At 48.5% G+C, this 19,841-nt stretch overlaps 10 protein-coding genes across 10 annotated transcripts; 5 read left to right on the forward strand and 5 right to left on the reverse strand.

Annotated features, from left to right (window-relative positions):
- Positions 1–834: 834 nt before the first annotated feature.
- On the reverse strand, positions 835–2,481 carry FPRO_14101 (uncharacterized protein; the record flags this gene model as incomplete). Its single annotated transcript, XM_031219088.1, has 1 exon — positions 835–2,481. The coding sequence occupies one exon, from the start codon at positions 2,479–2,481 to the stop codon at positions 835–837; it is 1,647 nt and encodes a 548-aa protein (XP_031084882.1).
- A 1,021-nt stretch (positions 2,482–3,502) lies between these two features.
- FPRO_14102 (uncharacterized protein) lies at positions 3,503–3,785 on the forward strand (the record flags this gene model as incomplete). Its single annotated transcript, XM_031219089.1, has 2 exons — positions 3,503–3,588; positions 3,644–3,785. 2 exons carry the CDS (start codon positions 3,503–3,505, stop codon positions 3,783–3,785), a joined length of 228 nt encoding a protein of 75 aa, XP_031084883.1.
- A 391-nt stretch (positions 3,786–4,176) lies between these two features.
- Positions 4,177–5,772, reverse strand: FPRO_14103 (uncharacterized protein; the record flags this gene model as incomplete). The annotated part of the gene is made up of 1 exon (XM_031219090.1): positions 4,177–5,772. The coding sequence occupies one exon, from the start codon at positions 5,770–5,772 to the stop codon at positions 4,177–4,179; it is 1,596 nt and encodes a 531-aa protein (XP_031084884.1).
- Positions 5,773–6,345: 573 nt separating this feature from the next.
- On the reverse strand, positions 6,346–7,374 carry FPRO_14104 (uncharacterized protein; the record flags this gene model as incomplete). Its single annotated transcript, XM_031219091.1, has 1 exon — positions 6,346–7,374. One exon carries the CDS (start codon positions 7,372–7,374, stop codon positions 6,346–6,348), a length of 1,029 nt encoding a protein of 342 aa, XP_031084885.1.
- A 982-nt stretch (positions 7,375–8,356) lies between these two features.
- On the forward strand, positions 8,357–9,280 carry FPRO_14105 (related to nucleoside-diphosphate-sugar epimerases; the record flags this gene model as incomplete). Its single annotated transcript, XM_031219093.1, has 1 exon — positions 8,357–9,280. One exon carries the CDS (start codon positions 8,357–8,359, stop codon positions 9,278–9,280), a length of 924 nt encoding a protein of 307 aa, XP_031084886.1.
- A 374-nt stretch (positions 9,281–9,654) lies between these two features.
- Positions 9,655–10,926, forward strand: FPRO_14106 (uncharacterized protein; the record flags this gene model as incomplete). Its single annotated transcript, XM_031219094.1, has 1 exon — positions 9,655–10,926. One exon carries the CDS (start codon positions 9,655–9,657, stop codon positions 10,924–10,926), a length of 1,272 nt encoding a protein of 423 aa, XP_031084887.1.
- A 200-nt stretch (positions 10,927–11,126) lies between these two features.
- On the reverse strand, positions 11,127–12,103 carry FPRO_14107 (uncharacterized protein; the record flags this gene model as incomplete). The annotated part of the gene is made up of 3 exons (XM_031219095.1): positions 11,127–11,455; positions 11,509–11,951; positions 11,997–12,103. 3 exons carry the CDS (start codon positions 12,101–12,103, stop codon positions 11,127–11,129), a joined length of 879 nt encoding a protein of 292 aa, XP_031084888.1.
- Positions 12,104–13,333: 1,230 nt separating this feature from the next.
- FPRO_14108 (uncharacterized protein) lies at positions 13,334–14,891 on the forward strand (the record flags this gene model as incomplete). The annotated part of the gene is made up of 2 exons (XM_031219096.1): positions 13,334–13,924; positions 13,983–14,891. The coding sequence occupies 2 exons, from the start codon at positions 13,334–13,336 to the stop codon at positions 14,889–14,891; spliced, it is 1,500 nt and encodes a 499-aa protein (XP_031084889.1).
- Positions 14,892–15,481: 590 nt separating this feature from the next.
- Positions 15,482–16,399, forward strand: FPRO_14109 (uncharacterized protein; the record flags this gene model as incomplete). The annotated part of the gene is made up of 2 exons (XM_031219097.1): positions 15,482–15,566; positions 15,633–16,399. 2 exons carry the CDS (start codon positions 15,482–15,484, stop codon positions 16,397–16,399), a joined length of 852 nt encoding a protein of 283 aa, XP_031084890.1.
- Positions 16,400–16,511: 112 nt separating this feature from the next.
- On the reverse strand, positions 16,512–19,250 carry FPRO_14110 (uncharacterized protein; the record flags this gene model as incomplete). Its single annotated transcript, XM_031219098.1, has 1 exon — positions 16,512–19,250. The coding sequence occupies one exon, from the start codon at positions 19,248–19,250 to the stop codon at positions 16,512–16,514; it is 2,739 nt and encodes a 912-aa protein (XP_031084891.1).
- Between the last annotated feature and the right edge of the window lie 591 nt (positions 19,251–19,841).

Raw genomic sequence — 19,841 nt, forward strand, 5'->3', positions numbered from 1 at the left:
TGTTTTTATCCTGCACTGATTGTCATTTTACAGCACTGATAAGATGACACTAATCGTCTCAACACTTGCATCTGGTACCTGGATCTATTGAAGCAATTCTCAGTGATTCACCGGCGTAACAGCCATTTAACTGCAGTCGATGTGCAATATTCGTAGTCTTGGAACCAATGACCCAAGAAAATGAACCAGGTGACGCTCGAAGTTCACAACAAAAGCTCACAATATTCGCATTTATAGAATTAGAAGACACTTTGATACGAATTGTGAAAGCTTCATTCAAGGAAAGGCCCAGTATGTGCAATGTTGTACAACCAAATATTTATTAAGTGTAAGATCTTAGTATAAATTCTCGTAGAAGACCACCTTAAACATAACTTTAATCCTCAAAACATCCCAACCTTCTGCTAACTAGCAATCTATCCATCTATGTACAGAACTGATCCACCAGTCAAGTTTTACGCAATGAAACCGTCCCGCAAGATCAACAGAACGAACCACGTGCACCGGTTTTCCATGACCGAAATTCCGAATATGTTGAAGCTCTCGGAAGCACTCGACAAGATCTATGGAAAAGGTAACTATGAGCTAAAGACCACAGGAAATCACGTCAACCTGGTAGCCCCGGCTGTCAAGCGGCCTGTGGAAGAGTTGAGGAAGATGGGGGCTCTATCTCAGGACCTGAAGGTCGACGGGGGGCATACACAAAATTAGAGCAAATGGAGTTCTGTGATAGTAATCTCATAGTGAAACTTTGAGAAGGAAGCATAAAAGAAAGAAGTATTCTAAGATCGTGAAATGACAAAATTGGAGAACATATATGTCGTATGGTTAATGCTAGGAAGGTGACTTCCAAATTCCGTGGACAATGTCTCCTGTTTGCTGAGGAGATGAAGTAGTTGGCCCGATCTGTTCCCCTTCAATTTGGTCTTCCAGCATTGTCTCTGTGGTATTCGTACTCCCAGTGTCAGTCCTCATAGGCGTCTGAGCCTTGATGTATGGAAATTCTCTGGGCGTTGGTTTGAGCCTTTTAGTCTGCCGACCGCCGTCATCATCAACAGCCCCCTCTCTCCGATTCTGCCATCCCTCAAACATAGTTCTTAGAGCGTTCTGTACACTTCTCTGAAACTTCCCCTCCATCTCACGGCTACTATTATTTTCACTCATAATAAGGCCCGACATTATTAATTGTTCCATTATCAAATTCGTCCCGCGACCTTCCATAAACTCGCGAAGACTCTCTGCATCCTCGGACAATTCGCCGTTCAGATACGCTGACTTTGGTTTTTCGTCATCTGGGAAAATAATACTATATATATCGAACCATTGATCACTCTCTGATTTGTTAGGGCCTCCAAGCCGCGATCGCAGTTTACGTTCTTGTTCGGGGGTAATGCCATCGGGTGCAATGTACTCTCGTCTCTCGCATACTTGAGCACGGCGATGCTCTCGAAGCTCTTCGGCGGTCGGCCATACGCTAAGACATATGTCGCAGTGTATGGGCTGCATATGACTGCGGAAAAGATGCTGTTTAACGTAGCTATTGCGTTTGAGGACGTGGGAGTGACAGCGGCGATATTGAATCGGGTCGTGCTTATAGAAAGGGCAAGCCAGCCGGAGGTGGGAGTCCTCTTGCCTTTTAGACTTTTTCACCCGTGATACTTGTTGGTGCTCGTTCCCGTCGTCTTGAGCTGCATGCTTAGGTGGCTGGTCCTTCTGCTGTATCAGAGCGCTGGGATCTGTCGCCCCAGTACAATCAACTTCAGTGGCTGGAGGCTCTTCCCGGTGCGTGGATTCGTTCGCTTCACCGTTTTCATCGTCGTCTGCATCACAAGCCTGATCGTGCTGGTCCGAATAATTTGTATCCCGGTCACTCCCGTAGGCCCAGTCAGAGCCTGGCAAGCTCAACAGAGCTGTGTCGGTTGGATGGGACTCGTAGACACTCTCAGGCATGTCTCCAAATGAGTCTACGGAATCCCGGTCAGATCCATCTGAGCCTGGTGATGTGATATTTGTGTTACTTGGTGAGAGGCATGAAACCGGAGACAAACTCCCAGAGCGGTCTGACGAAGAGTCTGAAGCAGCATCCTGGGCATCTTCATCGTAGCCATACTCTACGATCGCAAGACCGCGATGTTTCGAAGTTGCATTTTCGTCATCAGCAGATAAACTGATAGCGTTTTGCACGGAGCGCGTGCTGTAGCTACAGCTCATCGTCTCATCCGATAGGTTGAGTGAAGGCACAGATGACACTGACGGTACATTTGTGACAGGTTGGAATAGTCGAGCCTCCTCTGTCTTTTGTTGGAGATCGGTCAGAAAGGCTAGCATCTCCTTCGGTGAGCCGACGTCGACAGGGATTTCCTTAGCGTCCTGGTCCTCTCCCATGGGAATTGGCTGTGGCGATTGAACTGACTCGTCATCGTTGTCAAACCATCTGCCGATGCCGTCATGTTCGCTCTCATCACTGAGACTTCTGACCATGATGATGCACTTGGACTTGAGACAGTGAATAACGCCGTACTTGAGGCTCTTTTAAATGAAGTCCAAGAGTCACACAGCCTTGTTTGCTAGTTCTGAAAAATAACAGCGGACGAAAATAGAAGATCCCTGGCAAGGCGTTTAATTGCCTGATACTGTCACAAGTTTGACAATTTCCTCTCCAATTGATCACCGCGTAATGACGTCGGAGGAAAGATGGGAACAGAAAGCGGGCGCTTCGGCACGATCACTGAAAGCCAAGCGATGGGCGAAATTGCTTTTGATTGATGATGAGCCGCAAACCGTATGATGTTGGGTTGAAAATGCAGGCGGTGGGAGCCTGGGAGGCAATGGTTGAAAACGAATGTGCGATGATGACACTGCCAGCGAATGGAACCTTCTATCACAAAGCCACCAGTCGCGTGATAACACAAAGACTTGTCACTGGACAGAAATCATCACATTTGTGATTTCAAGTCACCCTAATCCCTGTAAGATGGCCTCAAACTGTGACGTGGCGACCAATCTCACGCCTGCAACCTGACCTTTCAGAGCGGGGTTTTTCCACTTGGACACAAAGTCCTGCGGACCCCATGCAATGCACAGTCTCCTGCTATCTCTGTGCTTGTCACAGTTGTGATTCTGTGTCTACTGCCACGCGGCTTTGCTTTCTCCCCTCATCACAATTGTGACAAAGTCCTGCAATCCAGACCTCCTTTATGTCTGTTGAGGCACCATCCGCACACACTCCGAGTAAAACAATTGCTTTGTTGACCTATAGTAATATGAGGCATCAATCTCCCCACCACATTGTTGAGAGCTTTGGCACGCTTGTGCGGCTATGTATGTGCGTCCGATTGAAAGAAGCCCTGATTTGGGACTCCTGAATCATGTCGCTCTCGGTGATTCCCCTGGTTCTGCATGTATTTAACCCCATTCATCACCAATATGCAACGAACTTTCCAATTCATTTGGCATTGCAATCTAACGCCAAAGCTCAAAAAATACTCCTTACATCTCCAAAATGTCCACCCCTTCTGGAACTACTCCATCAGGTGCTTCGGCAACCAACACCTCTACCGCCGCAGTGGCTGGTAGCTTTCTGAACTCGTAAGTCATCATCCACAACCTTCTTACTCCTTTATAATGCTAACAACGGATCAAGAACACAGACGCGAGACGGCGCGAATCAACTAACCTCCTACAATATGAACCGATATATATATGATACTCAAGCACGTCCTGTCACCGATCGATTGGTCTACACTGCAGGCTATTCACAGAATAACCCGCCCCAAGGCAGGTAGATGATGGACGATGGGAAGAAAGCATATGATGAATCACTGATAGCTGGATAAAGAAGGTTTGGCACTTTCTGGCTTTTGCAGATGAACGTGGCTAAGTTTTCATTCTCAGCTTCAATGGTTCCTATTTTTTATATACTCCGATGTCATTCTGAAGCCCTTTCAAGCGTCCTATCAAAGGGAAGTTGGAGTTCTCAAAGTTTATCTGGTCACCTTTCATATTGGGTCCTAGCCATCTTTAGCCTTGGTTTCTTTGGCTGTCCAAGGGTCGTTGATTGGGATTGTCTTATCAATAGTACCGTGTCATTGTTCGGAGTTAAGGAGTCTAAAATACGGTTGTACTATCTCATTTATACCCCAAGGCTATATCCTCACTCAACATCGTCCCATCCTTCTAAGCAGCTGTGAAAGACTCAACTTTGATCGAGCCTCCCAACGCTGTCTCGGCGTAGTTGAAGATCCCAAATCGGTAAGCGATAAAGAATGCCCAGCCATTGTATAGCTTGAAGTTGGGGCCAAGTGTCTCATACTTGACGCCATCCCAGCTGTAAGAAAAGACCGTGTTGCCAGTTCCGGCTGGGTTGGTATCAAGCTGAAGTCTCAGCCAGATCTTAGTCTTTCCAGAAGGCACATCAGCAGTGGCCTTGATTTGTCCCAGATCTGTTGTTGTTCCATTCCATTCATCCATATTCATCCCATGCTTCGTAGCGATTGTGAGCTTTCCATTATCTCGATGAACACCGATGTATGCACTTTGGTCTCGAAACGCTGAAAGTCCGGCCCGGTCACCGTCTTTCATCTGAGAGAAGTCAATCTTAACTATACCGGTTGGATGATCGCCATGAGTTCGGTGAGATAGCGTGTTCCTCGCCTGGTAGATATCCTTTGTGACGCTAGCAGTGCGGAGGGTTAGGCCGTTGTTGACAGTAAAGGAGTTGACGTCTGGGTTGTGATTCCACTCCCAGGACGGAGCAAGTGAAGTTCCGCGGAAGGTGTCAGTCCTTGTCCAGTTCTTTGTCACACCGTTCGTGCCAGGAAGCGTTGGGTAAGATGATCCCCATCCGCCATTAGCACCCTTGACAAGAATGGGGAAACCATCGCTACCCCACGTAATCGGTGCAAGAACCGGAAGACGGCCGGCAGGATAGGCCCAAGTGAATGACATAAAGTACCAGTCACCACTAGGTGTCTTGATGAGACTACCCTGATGAGGCGAGTTACCACCTGAGATAGGAGGGGTGACCTTGTCGGCAAGGACCTTGGACTCATACGGGCCCCAGGGTGATTTTGACTTCCAAATCCAGGTCTGACTACCACTTGGGCTATCGTTTAGGATGTAGTAGAGCCCGTTGATCTTGTACATACGGTTGCCCTCCAAGTCCTGGACACCAATATCAGTGTTCTTGAGAACTACCTGGGATTTGACCTGGCTGAATCCGTCCTGGGATAGCTGAGATACTTTGACCTCACCGGAGCCGTATACTACATACATAGTGTCGTCGTCGTCGATCAGTATACCATTGTCGTAGTAGCAATTGTTATCGCCGAAATTCCCCTTGTTGTACCAAGGACCTTCGGGTGATGAGGCGGTATATACCCAGGTCTGCCAGAAGTTGATGCAGCCGATCCAGTACCACTGTCCATTTCTCTTTCTGTATCTAAGGGATGACGCCCAAGTTCCCCCACGGTAGGAGCGTGAGCCGCTAGGAGGAAGATCATAGCCGTCACCAAAGTTCAGGCGGGGAATTGAATGGCCGATGAGATCCCAGTTGAGCAGATCTTTGGACTTTAAAATGGGGGCTCCAGGGCTAAAATGGAAGTTGGAGGCCGAGAAATAATAGTAGTTATCCGGACCGAGGAATACATCGTTATCTGGGAAATCTGAGTAGATGACAGGATTATTGAAGGTGGTGGCGCGAGGGTGTCTAACCAAGCCAGCAAGTGTTGGGGGAAAAGAGGCCGCCAAAGTAGCAAGCGAAGATAACTTCATTTTTTAAAACAGGGAAACCTACATCACTGCTGTCCCTCACAATATGCAGATCAAGGAACTTATAAAAAGGCGGATCGGTACTATCAGGCATGCCAAGCTCGGACCCTGGCCATAAGGAGCAACTTCGGCAAATGGCTCCGAATATGCCAAACTCGGGACATGGAACAAGATTTGCCTTGGCCAATATGAGTAGCTAACATGCCACATCGACAAGATTGGATAACCTAGGGTGTGTTGGGTAGCATTCTCTACGTTGCATGGTTGGCGTCATTCTGGAAACGGATTGTAAAAGCCGTCATCGGAGCAGTGAACTTAGCTAGATTAGTAGATATATGCATGTACTGTGGTTTTCTCGCTCAATGATCTGCAGAAGCTCATAGCAAAGAGTTGGAAGACGGGACGACATTCCGAAAGAGTGCCGTTTCCATTCAAACGATCATGCAACCGGCAGATCATCAGAGGCATTTATGGCACAAGTGATGAAACAAACTTCTCTCCATTAGATCAATCGCTGTCTAGACTATTATTAGATGTAGCTTCTGCGGCTAAATGAGACATAAAGTGAGACCGAAATTAATCCCGAAGGTCAACCACAACCTTCTCACTGCTGACACCCTTAGGGAACAAAAGACCCAAAGCATCATTGATTCCACCAAGTCCACCAGGAACCTTTCGGGCAGGCACAGAAATAAGACTCTTGGTAGCAAGCGCCTTGGGGAAATACGTGCCAAAGATCCACTTCAGTAGCTCTGCATTCTCCTCCTTACCGAGTAGCAGAGACCAGCCTTCGTATTTGCGTGTGACACCAGTGGGAAGAGTCTCGGGACCAAACGGTGGCTGGAGGGCGTAGACTGAGTCGCCGCCTTGAGCCGCGACAACGTCTGCCAGAAGCTTGACTGTAGCTCCGGTTGAGATTGTGTCAAGAACGATATCGTAGGGGCCAGCGGCGATGAGGTCCCTAGTGAGGGCCTCAGATTCTTGAGAGTGGTCAATAATCTTTGAAGCACCGAGCTTGGACACAAAGTCCTTGTGCTTGGGCGAGGTAGTAGTGATGACTTCGTATCCGGCTTGGGTGAGATATTGGACAGTCATGCTTCCGATACTGGAGGTTCCACCGTAGATCAAGATGCGCTTTCCTTGAGACTTGGGCTCCTGACCAGGGACAGGCCGCTCCAGCTTGAGGGTATAGTTGAAGATGGCAGGGATGGTAGGAAGGTTACCAACAAGGCGGACAGCAATATCCATGGTCTCGTCATCATCAACCTTTGTGGTAGTGACTTCCGATGAGATAGAGTACTCTTGAAAAGCGCTGTACTTGCTCTCACTAGCTCCAGCGGTCTTCATGCCAACAACCCTGTCACCGACCTTAAAGTCTTTGACGTCTGAACCAACCTTCTCGACAGTGCCAGCGAAGGAACTGCCGAGAACAGCTGGGTATGGAAGGGGAAGCATGGCGACCTTGGCGATCTTAGCATCGATTGGCTGGATGGCGATGATCTGGTTCTTGACGAGGAGTTCATTGGGTCCAGGCTGGCGAGTATCGATTTCTCGAACCTCGAGAGGGGCCTTGGCGGCGGGGACTTGAGCGGCGAGATGAGGCATAATTAAGGTGATGATGGTACTAATCGGAAAGTTTATTCAGTGTTGTTATGGCGGAGTGGCGATGATGACAGGATAGTTGTGATAGTTGTGAAAGTGTTTGAAGTTATTTGGCTATAAAGTGTGATGTGAGTGAAATGATGGGTTGACATGTTCACGATAGTCGGAATATTGGTTTATTATATAGCTCATTTTTGTTCAATAGAGATATTGAATCAGATGAATCAATTTGACTCTGTCTATGGTGCAATTGCTTTACAATCTGAAGGATTGACAACAAACTGTCTAGTTGCTGACATACAGCATCACCAACCTCATAGGGTAGGTTGCTTATGTGGCAGCGAAAGGATGCGGAATTCCATTCTTTCCATCATTGGCCCCTCGGTGTCTTGGCATTGACCGGGCGGGGCGCTTCGTTTACCCAGTATTCGATTGGTGGGATTGCTAATCCTGCCAAAGCGGGGTAGGCAGGGCTGCTAACATTGAGCACTTATGATTGTACACAGATTTCGACGGAGATCCGAGTACTTTGTGATAGAGACATACAAGGATCACAGCCATCCGTAGATTATGCGAAGTTGGCTTGGGTGCTTTACAAGGCTACTACCCCCAAAGCAGGCTAGCCCTGTCTTTATCGGCATCTGTCGCATCTCCGAAATGTCCACTGCCTTTTCCATCCACTTCGCTCCTCGAGACATGGAAATCCGACATAGTCCATTCTTAGCAAGCATGTTAGAAATCGTCGATGGAGTTGGTTGAAGTTTTGAATCTTGTTTCGCGATTGGACTTGACTAGTGTAGAGAATTGAATACATATAGAGCCCATCATGGCCTGCTTCAATCAATCTCATCACCATCAACAACAGCAATACAGCACAGACACCAACAGTCAATACTCTCAACGATCACACACCATCATCGACAATCAATCAACTTAATTTGAAGATAACTCACCTTAATATTATCACCACTCCAACATCACAACAATGTCTCGTGCTCTTCTTATCACTGGCGCCACCGGCAAGCAAGGCAGCTCTGTCATCAATGCTCTTATCGCAAAGAACGCAGACTTCCTTCTTCTGGCTGCCACCCGCAACAAAGAGTCACCTTCCGCAAAGAAGCTAGCCTCCAAATCCTCCAACATCAGGCTGATTGAAGGCGATCTTGACTCAATCCCCGCTCTCTTCAGTGCCGCTAAGCAAGCTGCCGGAACTGTGCCTCTCTGGGGCGTCTACTCAGTCCAATTGTCCATGGGCAAGGGTGTTACCCTTGAGGGTGAAGTCCGACAAGGAAAGGGTCTCATTGACGAATCTATCAAGGCTGGCATTAAGCACTTTGTCTATTCCAGCGTCGACCGGGGCGGTGACGAGAAGTCTTGGAACGACGCCACGGTTGTCCCTCATTTCAAGACCAAGCACGAGATCGAGCATTATCTTCGCGACTCGACCGCCAACGGAAAGAGCCCGATGGAATGGACCATCTTGCGCCCAACAGCTTTCATGGAAAACCTAGAACCCGGTTTCGCCACAAAGGTCTTCCTCACCATGATTCGCGACACTCTCAAGAACAAGCCTCTTCAGTGGACGGCAACAGAAGATATCGGCTTCTTCGCTGCTGAAGCTTTCACCGACCCACAAGCCTGGGGCAAGCAAGCTATCAGCTTAGCTGGCGATGAGCTCACATTCGCGCAACTCAGTGAAGCTTTTGAGCACGCCACTGGTGGTCCTGCTGGTACCACATTCGGTTTGCTCGGAAAAGCTTTGAAGCATGGTGTTGCCGAGGTCGGAATCATGGTTAATTGGTTCAGAGATGAAGGTTACGGTGCTGACTTGGCCAAGGTTCGACAGCTTAACCCTGGGGCCAAGACAATGGAACAGTGGGTTAAGACAAGTGCTTTTGTTAGCCATTAATAGACGGGGGAGAGTGCCATACAAAGTTATGTAGAAGTTTGAGTTTATAGAAGAGGGGGCTTGTAAGGGTTTTCAATATTTATTCACAAGAGATAGAACAATTTTAATTATCCAATGATCATTGAGAGTCCCCGCCGCGTCAGACCGTGACCTTCTGACCTTAAGTTAAAACGGGTTCCAATCACGAAGTATTTGCAACTTCGAGGCTTTGGCTGAAGGTTTATCTCCACCTCTCACTTTACAAACCTTGTGGGCTGGAACTTTTGAAGCCACAAAAGTCAGCTTTTGTTTTTCAGGTCGCCATATAAGCACCGCATGTCTCTCATACCTAGCTCAATCACTCGTGGGAGCCCCGCCTGGGTAACAAAAGCAAGATGACCACTTCCCTGGGAACAGGCACGGAAGATTCACTCTCGTCTGGTTCTCATGAAGAGGTCCAAATTCTCAATCCGGCAATGCTAAGCACCTCCAGCTTCCCGCAATTTAGCAAGTTTCCTCCTGAGCTTCGCGATAAGATCTGGATACAATCCCTAACCCACGAAAGAATCCTCAAAATATATAGCGAGGAACGCCGCATCGAACTCAGAGAGCGCATCGCCATGAGCAAGCTCTTTGTTACCAACCGCGAATCTCGTGCCGCCGCCAAAAGATTCTACCGTGTTCATATCCCCTGCACATATGTCCATACGACCAGCACCTACGATGGGATCCTTTACTTTAACCCAGAGCTCGACATTATACACGTTTCCGGGTGGAGTTATTTCCCAGAACTCGCACATCATATATGGAGACTTGATCCACTCCACGTCGGCATTGTCAACTTGGCTCTGCAGACCTATCGGAGCTGTTGCAGGTATCATTATTCCACTAGCTCATTCAAAACAGACTGTGACTTGGAAAAAATCAAGGCGGCAATCCAGCGGTTGAAAAGATTCATCTTCGTAGGCGTGTATGATTCTGAAACCTGCCAATACCCCGAAAATCGGCAAAGACCCGACCGTGGCATTGCCAGCAGCCCTTTTGTGCCTGTCAAACCACACGTCCCTGTATTTCAGACTATGGAGCAGGATCCCAGGGCCGTGGGCGACTTTCTTGATGGTGTAGATCTCGACGAAATGATAAGTCTGTCAGATATTGTGGCCGATTGGTTCGAACATCTTGAAGAATGGGGAATTAATAACGACCCTACACTTCTCTACCAGATCATGACAAGCTACCCAGATTGCGATCCGGAGATCATTGCTAGAGAGAATGAGCGCTGGGCGCCTGACCTGGGCGATCAGTCGTCAGGCTTATCAACTCCAAATAGCACCCTTTCAAAGTCAGTTCAGGCAGTATACCACAGAGAGGATGCAGTCGCCTTTGCTGAGAATGAAATGGACGAAAAAAAACGCATTCTGGATCAAGTTTTAGAAGAAGACAGCGAGGCGGATGTTGAGAAGATATCCAGAGAGGGTGTGACGCCGGCGTTTGGATTCTGGCTATTCCCCCTGGAAGCGCTACCTGCGGTGAGACTTGATGCCATATCAAGGGTGGTGATCGAGGATTTCCGCACAGAACTACAGAAACGGTTCAAAAAGCATACTCCGCAACTATGTTTGTCTCATCTTCCGGCCGACAATCCTAATGATCCTCAATACCCATGAGCGTACTGAGAAGGATTAAGTCCACAGCACTGGAGACAGAAAAGGCTGTTGCCAGCATGGAAATTGGAACTAAGCAGTAAATTCGAAGGAACCACCGAGGATCACTCATATCGAAATAAATGTATGCTAGACGGCTGAAGAGAGTGAGATTCGAATACATGATTTTGTACACTTTGCAATGACCCCACCTCCATGCTGCCCTAGAAGACAAAAACTCCTTTCACTGCCTTCCCCAAGTTCTGGGCTAAGAGCTTGTGGATGGCACCACTGGCATGGTAGTCATCTGCCCAAAGACAGTTACCTGCGCCAAAGCAAGTAGCATCTTTGGCTCCGTAAGCCGCGTAATTATTGACAACCTGGTCAAATGATGGTTTTGTATCGAAGATCTGAATTTTGACATTTGGATGAGAGGATGTGAAGCTAGCTGCCTTGGCTTTGACCGCGTTGTTGTAGGAAATGATGTCGGATCTTAGGCGAGCCAGATCAACTTCCGGCTGACCTATCATCTTGGGGAACTGATCTGCATATGCTTCATAAAGAGTCAGAAAACATAATATTCCTTCTCAGGTGCTCGAGGCTTACCAGGAATACTCAGCAAGACGAATTTGCTGTAGCCATCGTTGACAAGAACCTGAAGGAGCTCAAAATATCTGTTCACGCATTCGGTAACAAGAGCACTCTTCTTGCTCCAAAACGCCTCACCCACGTCGTTGATACCAATCCAGAATGCGACGAGGGTGTCGACTTTTGTAATCTTGGGCGCAACATATTGCTTATAGAGATCCACCTGGTCCGACATCGAGTACTGGGCCCATGAGTTGACGATCTTCTTGTCGACAGTCGCTCCGCTGTAAGCAAAGTCGTATGTGAGGATCAACGATGTGTTAAGTGTTGACGTGACATGGCCGACCCAATTAAGACCAGCAGAAGTCGTCTGCCCTGGTAGTCCGGGGTTCCCGATAGGGTTGGAAGCTGATGGCAGTTGTCCTCCCGGCCAGAATCCCACGGTTGAATATGAATCACCACTACCACTGATTAGTCTGGAAAGATTTCCTGCTGATGTGACCTACAATACGATAAAGTTCTTCGTTGTCTGGGCAGCCATCAAGGCAACTGGACTAGCAAGAGCTCCAGACAGGCCAACTGCCAGAAGAAGGCATTGATCGAATGGCTTCATCTCGAGGAACAAGAGTGACAGCCGTTATCCAAATAAGCATTGGCCAAAAATTCAAGGTTAGAAGGCATTATTCTTGATTTATATCTAGATTCGCTCGCTGCAAAATACCTCCACTTCAAATACATTAACCGGATGTCGTATGTCACGGAATGCAAGGTCCGATTGGTGGGATATCTCACCATGCGAGATGCTCAGAATCCCCTCACATAAATGCGATCCTGTCCAATTGCCACTGGATTTCTTGATCAGCCAGCGAAGCTATCGTATGGCGCGGGATTCAGTGTTTTAGGAGGCAGATAGATGCATTTCTGCGTGGCGTGGTGAACGGGTATGCCGACTTCAGAAGTGGTTATTCAGATCAAGAACATAACTTCATCGAACTTGACTAACCACAGACGCAAACTCAGAGAGCTGAGTTTATGGCGTTAGATATGCTGGGAAGTCTAGACTCCAAACTTGGTCGTAAGGTTGTCGTTGTCGAGTCCAAGTTGGCCTTTATCAATATACCCCCTGTGAGTCAACTCTTTTGGTTGGAAACTGCTGAAACTTACCTTATAGAGTACTTATGTAATATTATCAAGTAAATGAAGAAGACATGAAGATGGTGCAAGGCAATGCCCTAGTCAGGGTATTTGTCTTTGAGATCCTTATCCACTGCTCAGAAAACGACCGCTTCATCGAATCCGATCACATGATGAAGAAAAAGTGTTAGCGACCGAGAAAAGTGTCTGTAGGAGCAATCTGCATTTGGCGTGAGGTTTTAGGGCTTACACTGATAAGATCTTGGCTGGTTGGGTAATGATGCGATAGGAGGGATTGAGAGCAGTCACTAAACCTTCTGCCTCTCCCTCAAAGCTGAGATGATGACTCCACTAAGCTACCCCGGAAGTCAGACACACTATTTGCCGTCACTGGCGTATTGAATCGGGCTCCTTGATAAGTCCGAAGGAGTTTGTGGCAGCGTCATCGCTTACGCTCTAAATTCTGACTATAGTCATCCTTCTCAGAACAGCCTCTATAGCCTCTCCCTGCGTAATACGCTGCTTATCGTGGAGACAGAATAAGGCTAGAATAGGTAGGTGGTGTCGCACGCGCCCTTTCTTGTCATATCAAGACTGACAGGGGTCTGTATAAGTTATAAGCAGCGCAAACGGCATTTCAATGCTCCAAATTTCTCCTAATTATTATACGGTGCAATTCTTAAGAAGAACATCTAAAAGTGAAACAAAGATGCCTGCCATGGCTGCCAAACGGCCGGGACTCATGCAAGTCTCGGTCTCCCGAAGTGCCGAAGAGCAGCGGTTGATCCCTGCATATTGCAGCAACCTTGCTCGTCGGGCTAGAGATCTTGAAACTTTTCGTAAGCATCTTTACGCCGACGCCAAAGGTGGTGAATTATCTTTCGGAATCATGGAACGCATCTCACCACATGTCGTTGCGGTGTCAAATCCCCTGTTCTCACGACTGGAGCAGCTTCATCTTCTCCTTGGTCGTGTTTTTGTCGATATCGTGGACCGCTGGTTTGCAGACGAGAAGGCCCGCTTTCCGGAGCGTATGCCATTGGATCCATCGGAAGGGGAGCTTCTCCGGTGGGTAGCGTCTAGTGATTTCGTTCCAGACTATGCCGAGCATGCTGGTTGCTGGCGAAGTGACTTGTTATTTGGTCGCAGTCTAGACGGTTTGCGTGACGAGTCGCCATATGTATGCGAAATTAACGGAAGGCTTCCTCTCAATGCCGTCATGGGAATTGCTCTGGGTGAGAATGGCCTTCGGGAACTGGGTGCAAGTAAAGGAGGACTTGAGCCTGTGAATAGTATGGATGTGAGTGCTACCACTATCTCTGCGCCGTGATATGAAGCTGACGCTCTGTCAAAACTAGACATCTTATAACAACCTTATGGCACTATTCAACCCCGATAAGCCTCTTTACTCTATTAGAGATAAGTGGCCTGGTGCTGACTCGAAAATTCTCTCAGCTGTCAACGTTACACGTGGAAGGCCACCAGTGGAAGCAGTTCGTCCTCAAGACCTGGAAGTCCGCCCTGATGAAACTTCTCCCACTGGATACGCTCTCTGGGATAAGGCGACGAACAGGCTCTTGGAACAGTGGTTTGTTGAGATGCTGCAAGAAGAGTATGCCGAACTGGAACCAGCTGTCGCTCGCCAACTGTCCATGACTCCTCTCAACGATCTTCGAACTGTATTCATCGTGCATGACAAACGACTCCTTGGCATCATACCTGAAGAGCTTCCGAATATGGTTTCACGTGGTGTGTTGACGGCTGAGGAGGCCGACATTGTTGCTGATGGGATCGTTCAAACCATCAACCCTGGCTCAAAGGGGCTGCAAAAGCTGCTACTTGAGTCAAAATCCGACCCCAACGTCAGGGATAACTATATATATAAGCCTTGTCGAGATGGCATGGGTCATGGTATTGATCTGGGCAGGAACCTTACACAAGAAGCCTGGCTCGAACGCCTAGAGAAGCTCGCCAACCCAGATATCCTGCGACCTCACGATAATGCAGCTGTCATCCAAAGGCTGGTAGATCACAACTGGTATGATGTGGTTCGTCATGAGGTTTCAACGGATGATGGACCAAGGCCCAACAAGTTCCATCTCATCGGATCCATGTTCATGTTTCAGAATCGCGAGTTCTACCCATCTACTTGGCGTATGGGCCTGGAGACTCATCTTGGTATCACTTCCGATAAGCCGGGGCTTGTCATGGCGATGGTGCATCAGCCCGACTGGCCAGTTGGGGAGGACCAAGAGGAAGAAGTATGAGTTTAGAACCAGATATTATGTAAACATTCCCTCTATGGTAGCCTCATTAGGCGAGAGTTTATAGCTATGAGGTGACAGTCCGCCGGTCTCGATCTTCTTGCACATGGAGAGGAAGATGACTTCATAATCCATTGGTAAACCTTAGTTCTTTATGCTGGTATACGCTACCAGCCAACCATATTGTTGATTGAACTTCAATAGAGTAATATTCCCTCAGATCGTCTGGTAACGAATAATAGTGACCTGGGATTATTAGATCGCCAACCGTTAACAGTAAAGCTCCATCGTTTGAAGACTGCCGACCTAGCCGTAGTGGGCAACAAGCTTTTCCGTTAGGGCCAAGCTAGGCGGTGTTGTCGCGGGGCAGCCAATTATTGTTAAGCACAACGTTCTTCTTCCTGATCTTGTGGCGCGCTAGAGCAAACTATTGATTTGAGGGAGATGAGACGATCGTAATCAACACCACGAAACAATATACACATATACACTAGCCTTCCCCTTTGATCTTTTTTTTGCATTTCTTTCGTCCTGTGTTTTCTGATTCGTCACTCACCTCAGTCAATCGTTCGCGAATTATCATCGTGCCGAGGATGCGATCCAACGTCTTGCTGTTGGCCATTGGCCTTCTTGTCGCAGACTCTGTGCTTGCTGGTCCTTGCAAGCCCAGGTCCTCCAGTATGTCTACAAGGAGAGCATTCTGAAACAAGGCTGGAAAATGGCTAATCATGGTTTTCTATTCAGCTTCGGAGACCATAATCTCAACCTCAATGGCTTCGACAACACAGCCCACTACAACCGCCGAAGAATCGTCCACCGTTTCATTATCTGAAACCTCTGTCGAGACTGGCACTACTATCACAAGCGCGCCAGACACCATTACAACATCCCAAGTTGAGACAACCACCGCGGCCGAAGTTACCACCACAACAGCTGAAGCTGAGACAACAACGGCTGCGGAATCTACCACTACGACAGCCGAGGCCGAGAGCACGACCACCACCGCCGTCGCCACCCCAACATTCACCATTGTCGGCGGCGGTGGTGCTGTACAAGGCGCGCCCCTCCAAGGCGTCGACCAAGATGGTAGCATCCTGCTATTCAATCCTCAGACCGGAAACAGCCGTGCCAGGACAATCATCCTCGACCCCAACACAGGCCGACTGCGGGATAAAGATACAGGAGTCCAGATATGCGCATACTACGGCTCCGCTGAAACAACCTCTGACCCTGCCAACTTTGCATTCTGCCAGAATGGTAACACCGGGCCCAACTTGGCCTACGATTACTTGACTTGCCAAATCGTCAGCGGCAGCCTCTCTTGTACTGCACCCAAAGCTGCGTGCCCAACTGATGACAACGGCTTACCCCTAGGCTGCACCACCGTGGATGGTCAGGTGAATGATCAGTTTTACTACCAGACCCGGACGGGTGCTGGTACCTACTTGTATATATCCAGTGGTAGCCCGGGTGGCTACACCCCTGTCAGCATCATTGCTCAAGAATCATGAGTTTCTTTGGCGCGACGATCATAAAATTCGATTCGAAACTATACATAGCATATTTATCTCCAATAATACCTTTCAGCATTCTAAAACGCCTTGCTCTGTGACCTCCTTGTCTCTAAACTAACTGTATCGTATCCACGCCACTACGCCCGAACTCGTCCCAGTCAGTATAGCGATCATATCCTTCGCCATACATCACTCCATGAACATAAGCCTCTCCAACAACGCGATACTTGGAACCTTCAATATGATGTAGAATAAAGGGCACTCGAGCCCCCATCAGAATCCATACTTCATCCTTGCTGCTACTCTGGCCAAGAGTCTTGGGTCCCAGGCCAAGCAGCCCCGATTCCGTCATGAAGAGTTTCCGACCCTGAGTAGCATTCCGCATGTGCTTTTCGAAGTTGCGGAGCTTCCTCCGTCCCAGTGGGGTCAATCGTTGCATCGACGGTCGCTTATACTTGCCCCCCAACGGGTCCTTATCTTCGTCGTCTTTTACCACCGCAGGAGCTCGAAAGCCTTTGCCGATAAGCCGTGCTGCGGGTAAAAAGCTTGCTTCCCACGAAGTGCTGCCTCCTCCCTGAACTTTTCTGTCAAATCTTCCTTTTTCAGATGATTTCGCTTCTCCTTCTCCTTCTCCATGTTGCCTCTCCCCCTCCTTATTTGCTTCTTGTGCCAGCTTTTGGCTTTGGTGCTTTACTTCCTCTTCATCCTCTACATCGTCGTCTGACTGTCCTACCTCCTTTTCCACCTTTTCCCTGAAATCAGCTATAGCTGCTTCGAGATCTGGCACCTGCAGTTCATTGGATACCTGCCGTGCGTCATACATGGCCGACCAAAGAGTCAAGCGAGTAGTGAATGACTTCTGAATCAGCTCCCATGTCCATGATACCGAGCAATGTCCTGACCACTCAGCAAGCAGGTCGCGAGCTTCTAGAATATCAGTCAAAATCCAGTTGCTGAAGCCCGTCCCTATGTTTGCTCTTGAGTCCAAACTCCCGAAGTCGTTCTCCTCCTCGGTCAGTTTATCAATGATCAGAGTGCGCCATAAGGCTTCAATCCGGGTCACCGTTTGTGATGGGCGGATGTATCGTCTTGAGCGATTAGGTCGAGTCTCCTCGACACGCCATGCTCTTACTTGAACAGGATATTCGGCCGGACTATGCAATGCCAGTCGAAGAGCCTGGATGACAGGGTCTTGATTCAACTCTGTGGATATAGAGACAGTATCCACCTTGATGCCCTTGACACTTAGCTTATCATCGGGATCAATATGGATTACCCAGTCGTCATAATCAACATTGTCATAAGTGCCGGCGCAGAAACGATCATCATGCCCACCTTGGTCGAACGGAACCCGGCCCAGTCTGGCACTAAAGTCTGGTACCCAGCTTGGCAAGCCTTGGATCCTCGTGTCTGAAAGGTCTTGCACATGGGACAGAATCGCAAGGTGCGAACCAATGCGTTTGTCAATCATGGACTTTGTTGCTTGGACGAAGACCTTTTTGACGTCGACACTGTAGTCTGGCTGCAGTCCGAGTCCGTCTTCGGCAAGGTTCAGAAAAGCGAAGATCTTGTCTCGGGGATCAGTAGCCTCAAGTTCCCGAAAGTCGGAGAGGACGGAAAGTAGGTGTAGCTTTCGACGTTCAAATCTGAAGCCAGTCAGGCCCAGCTCCTCGCAGAAAGATTCCACTATATCGTGATCGATAAGGTGGGTGACTTCGGGAAGTTCTATGATCCATCGACATGATTTGCCCTTGGTTTTCCCGTCCTCCCCTTCTTCGTCTGGAAGCAGGGTGACCATGGGCAGGCCAGCGTTACAGAGCCCAAGACGCGAGCGAGTATGATGGTATCCAAGGATAAAAGAAAGAGCATCGCGCGGAGTGACCTTCAACTCATTTGACGCCCTCGCTGGCTGACCAGAGAGCAACGACAATTTCTCCCAATGTTGAGACTGGTCTGATACAGCTCGATTAGTGAGGAAATTATGCCCAAAATGGCATAACTCAATATCGATTCCCGTCTGTTCCAGAAACCCTGCAACTGCTAAGATGAAGTCCATACTTTGCAGCGTCGCGCCGCAAACCATCAAGATATCCCGAGCAAAGACTGCCTCCTGAACGACCCAAGCCCTGCGGAACCAGAGTCTTTGAAAGAGCGAAAATAGGGCAAACCAGTGCACCACTGTCATCCCTGGGACTGAGGGCATGGTGACTTCCTCTTGTTCTTGATATGATGAGTCTTGTGCGTGGAGGCGAGTTGCGTCGAAGTCAAGAATTCTACCCATTGCCTCTATCGCTAGTTGCGCAAGCCTGTCATATTGGCCAACCCAAGCAAGTACTATAGTCGCTGACTTGTATAGGCGCCCCATAAGCTTGACTTGGGCAGCTCGCTCGTCGAGGTCTGCTTGGTTGATACACAGTGCATCAGCCCAGATAGGCAGGTTGATGGAGCGGTAAGTCGAGCTCTCCGGTTCTCCTGGGCTAGGAGCAATTGCAGTTCGAAGTGTCAATATTGATTGGAAGAACGATAAGAGGTTTTCCTCAATTGGTACTCGACTCCCATCAACTTCTATTTCAAGATGCGTGCGCTTTTGCCAAAGCACCTCTTCATGGGGGACATAACGATGCATATCGTAGTACAGAAGCTTGGCGCGATCAACCATTACCAGTTTGTCGCCATCAGGTCCCAGTTCGGGGCTGTAATAGGTGAAAGGAAGTTTATCGGCGTGTTCTTCGAATTCCAAGCCATCGATATCGGGCATGGGTTCTTCATGAACTGTAGTGGGGTTGCCCCACGTATATGAGACGGCGGCGAATTCGATACTCTCATCGTTTAGGTCGACTACCCGCATGGAGCAACGAACAATGCCGTCTCTGGACTCGTTGATATCCAAGAGACGGATTGATGTTGGCGTTGTGAGGACGTGTGACTTGTACATGTCGACGATATCTGTGTGTAACACTGAATTGGTTGCCAATACTTGTAAAGCAGCATGAACAACAACATTACCGTGCGGGCCTTCACATTGTTTTTGAGATTCCAAGGCTGATTCACGTTGAAAGAGGCATAATTGAGGTTTGCAGATCACCACGGAATAAGGTCCGCCCTATTGCATAGCCGCCGGTGGCTGATACAGTTCCAGAGAGTGTGACCACTGAAAGAGCGCTGCCAAGTCCCAAGCGCTTCACCAGTAACATCGGCAATTGGACGTTCTCACTGAAATGACCAGGGGTTCTCAGCTTTGTACCAGGGTTGGCTTCTCAACACTCAGCCTAGCTTTCTGCCTCCTTTCTTGCTAAGGCTATAGTGAAGGCCTCCCAAAGTTTTATGTCAAACCAACTTTTTCGTCCCCTATCTAAACAGTTGCAGAATGAGGTTTCGTGTCCTTGTTCTGGTGCGAGGATGTTTTAGCCTTGGTGATCGCCTGCGCTAGCACCCACTG

This window comes from Fusarium proliferatum (assembly GCF_900067095.1).
Source record: "Fusarium proliferatum ET1 genome assembly, contig: FPRO_scaffold008, whole genome shotgun sequence".
Taxonomy (NCBI): Eukaryota; Fungi; Ascomycota; class Sordariomycetes; order Hypocreales; family Nectriaceae; genus Fusarium; species Fusarium proliferatum.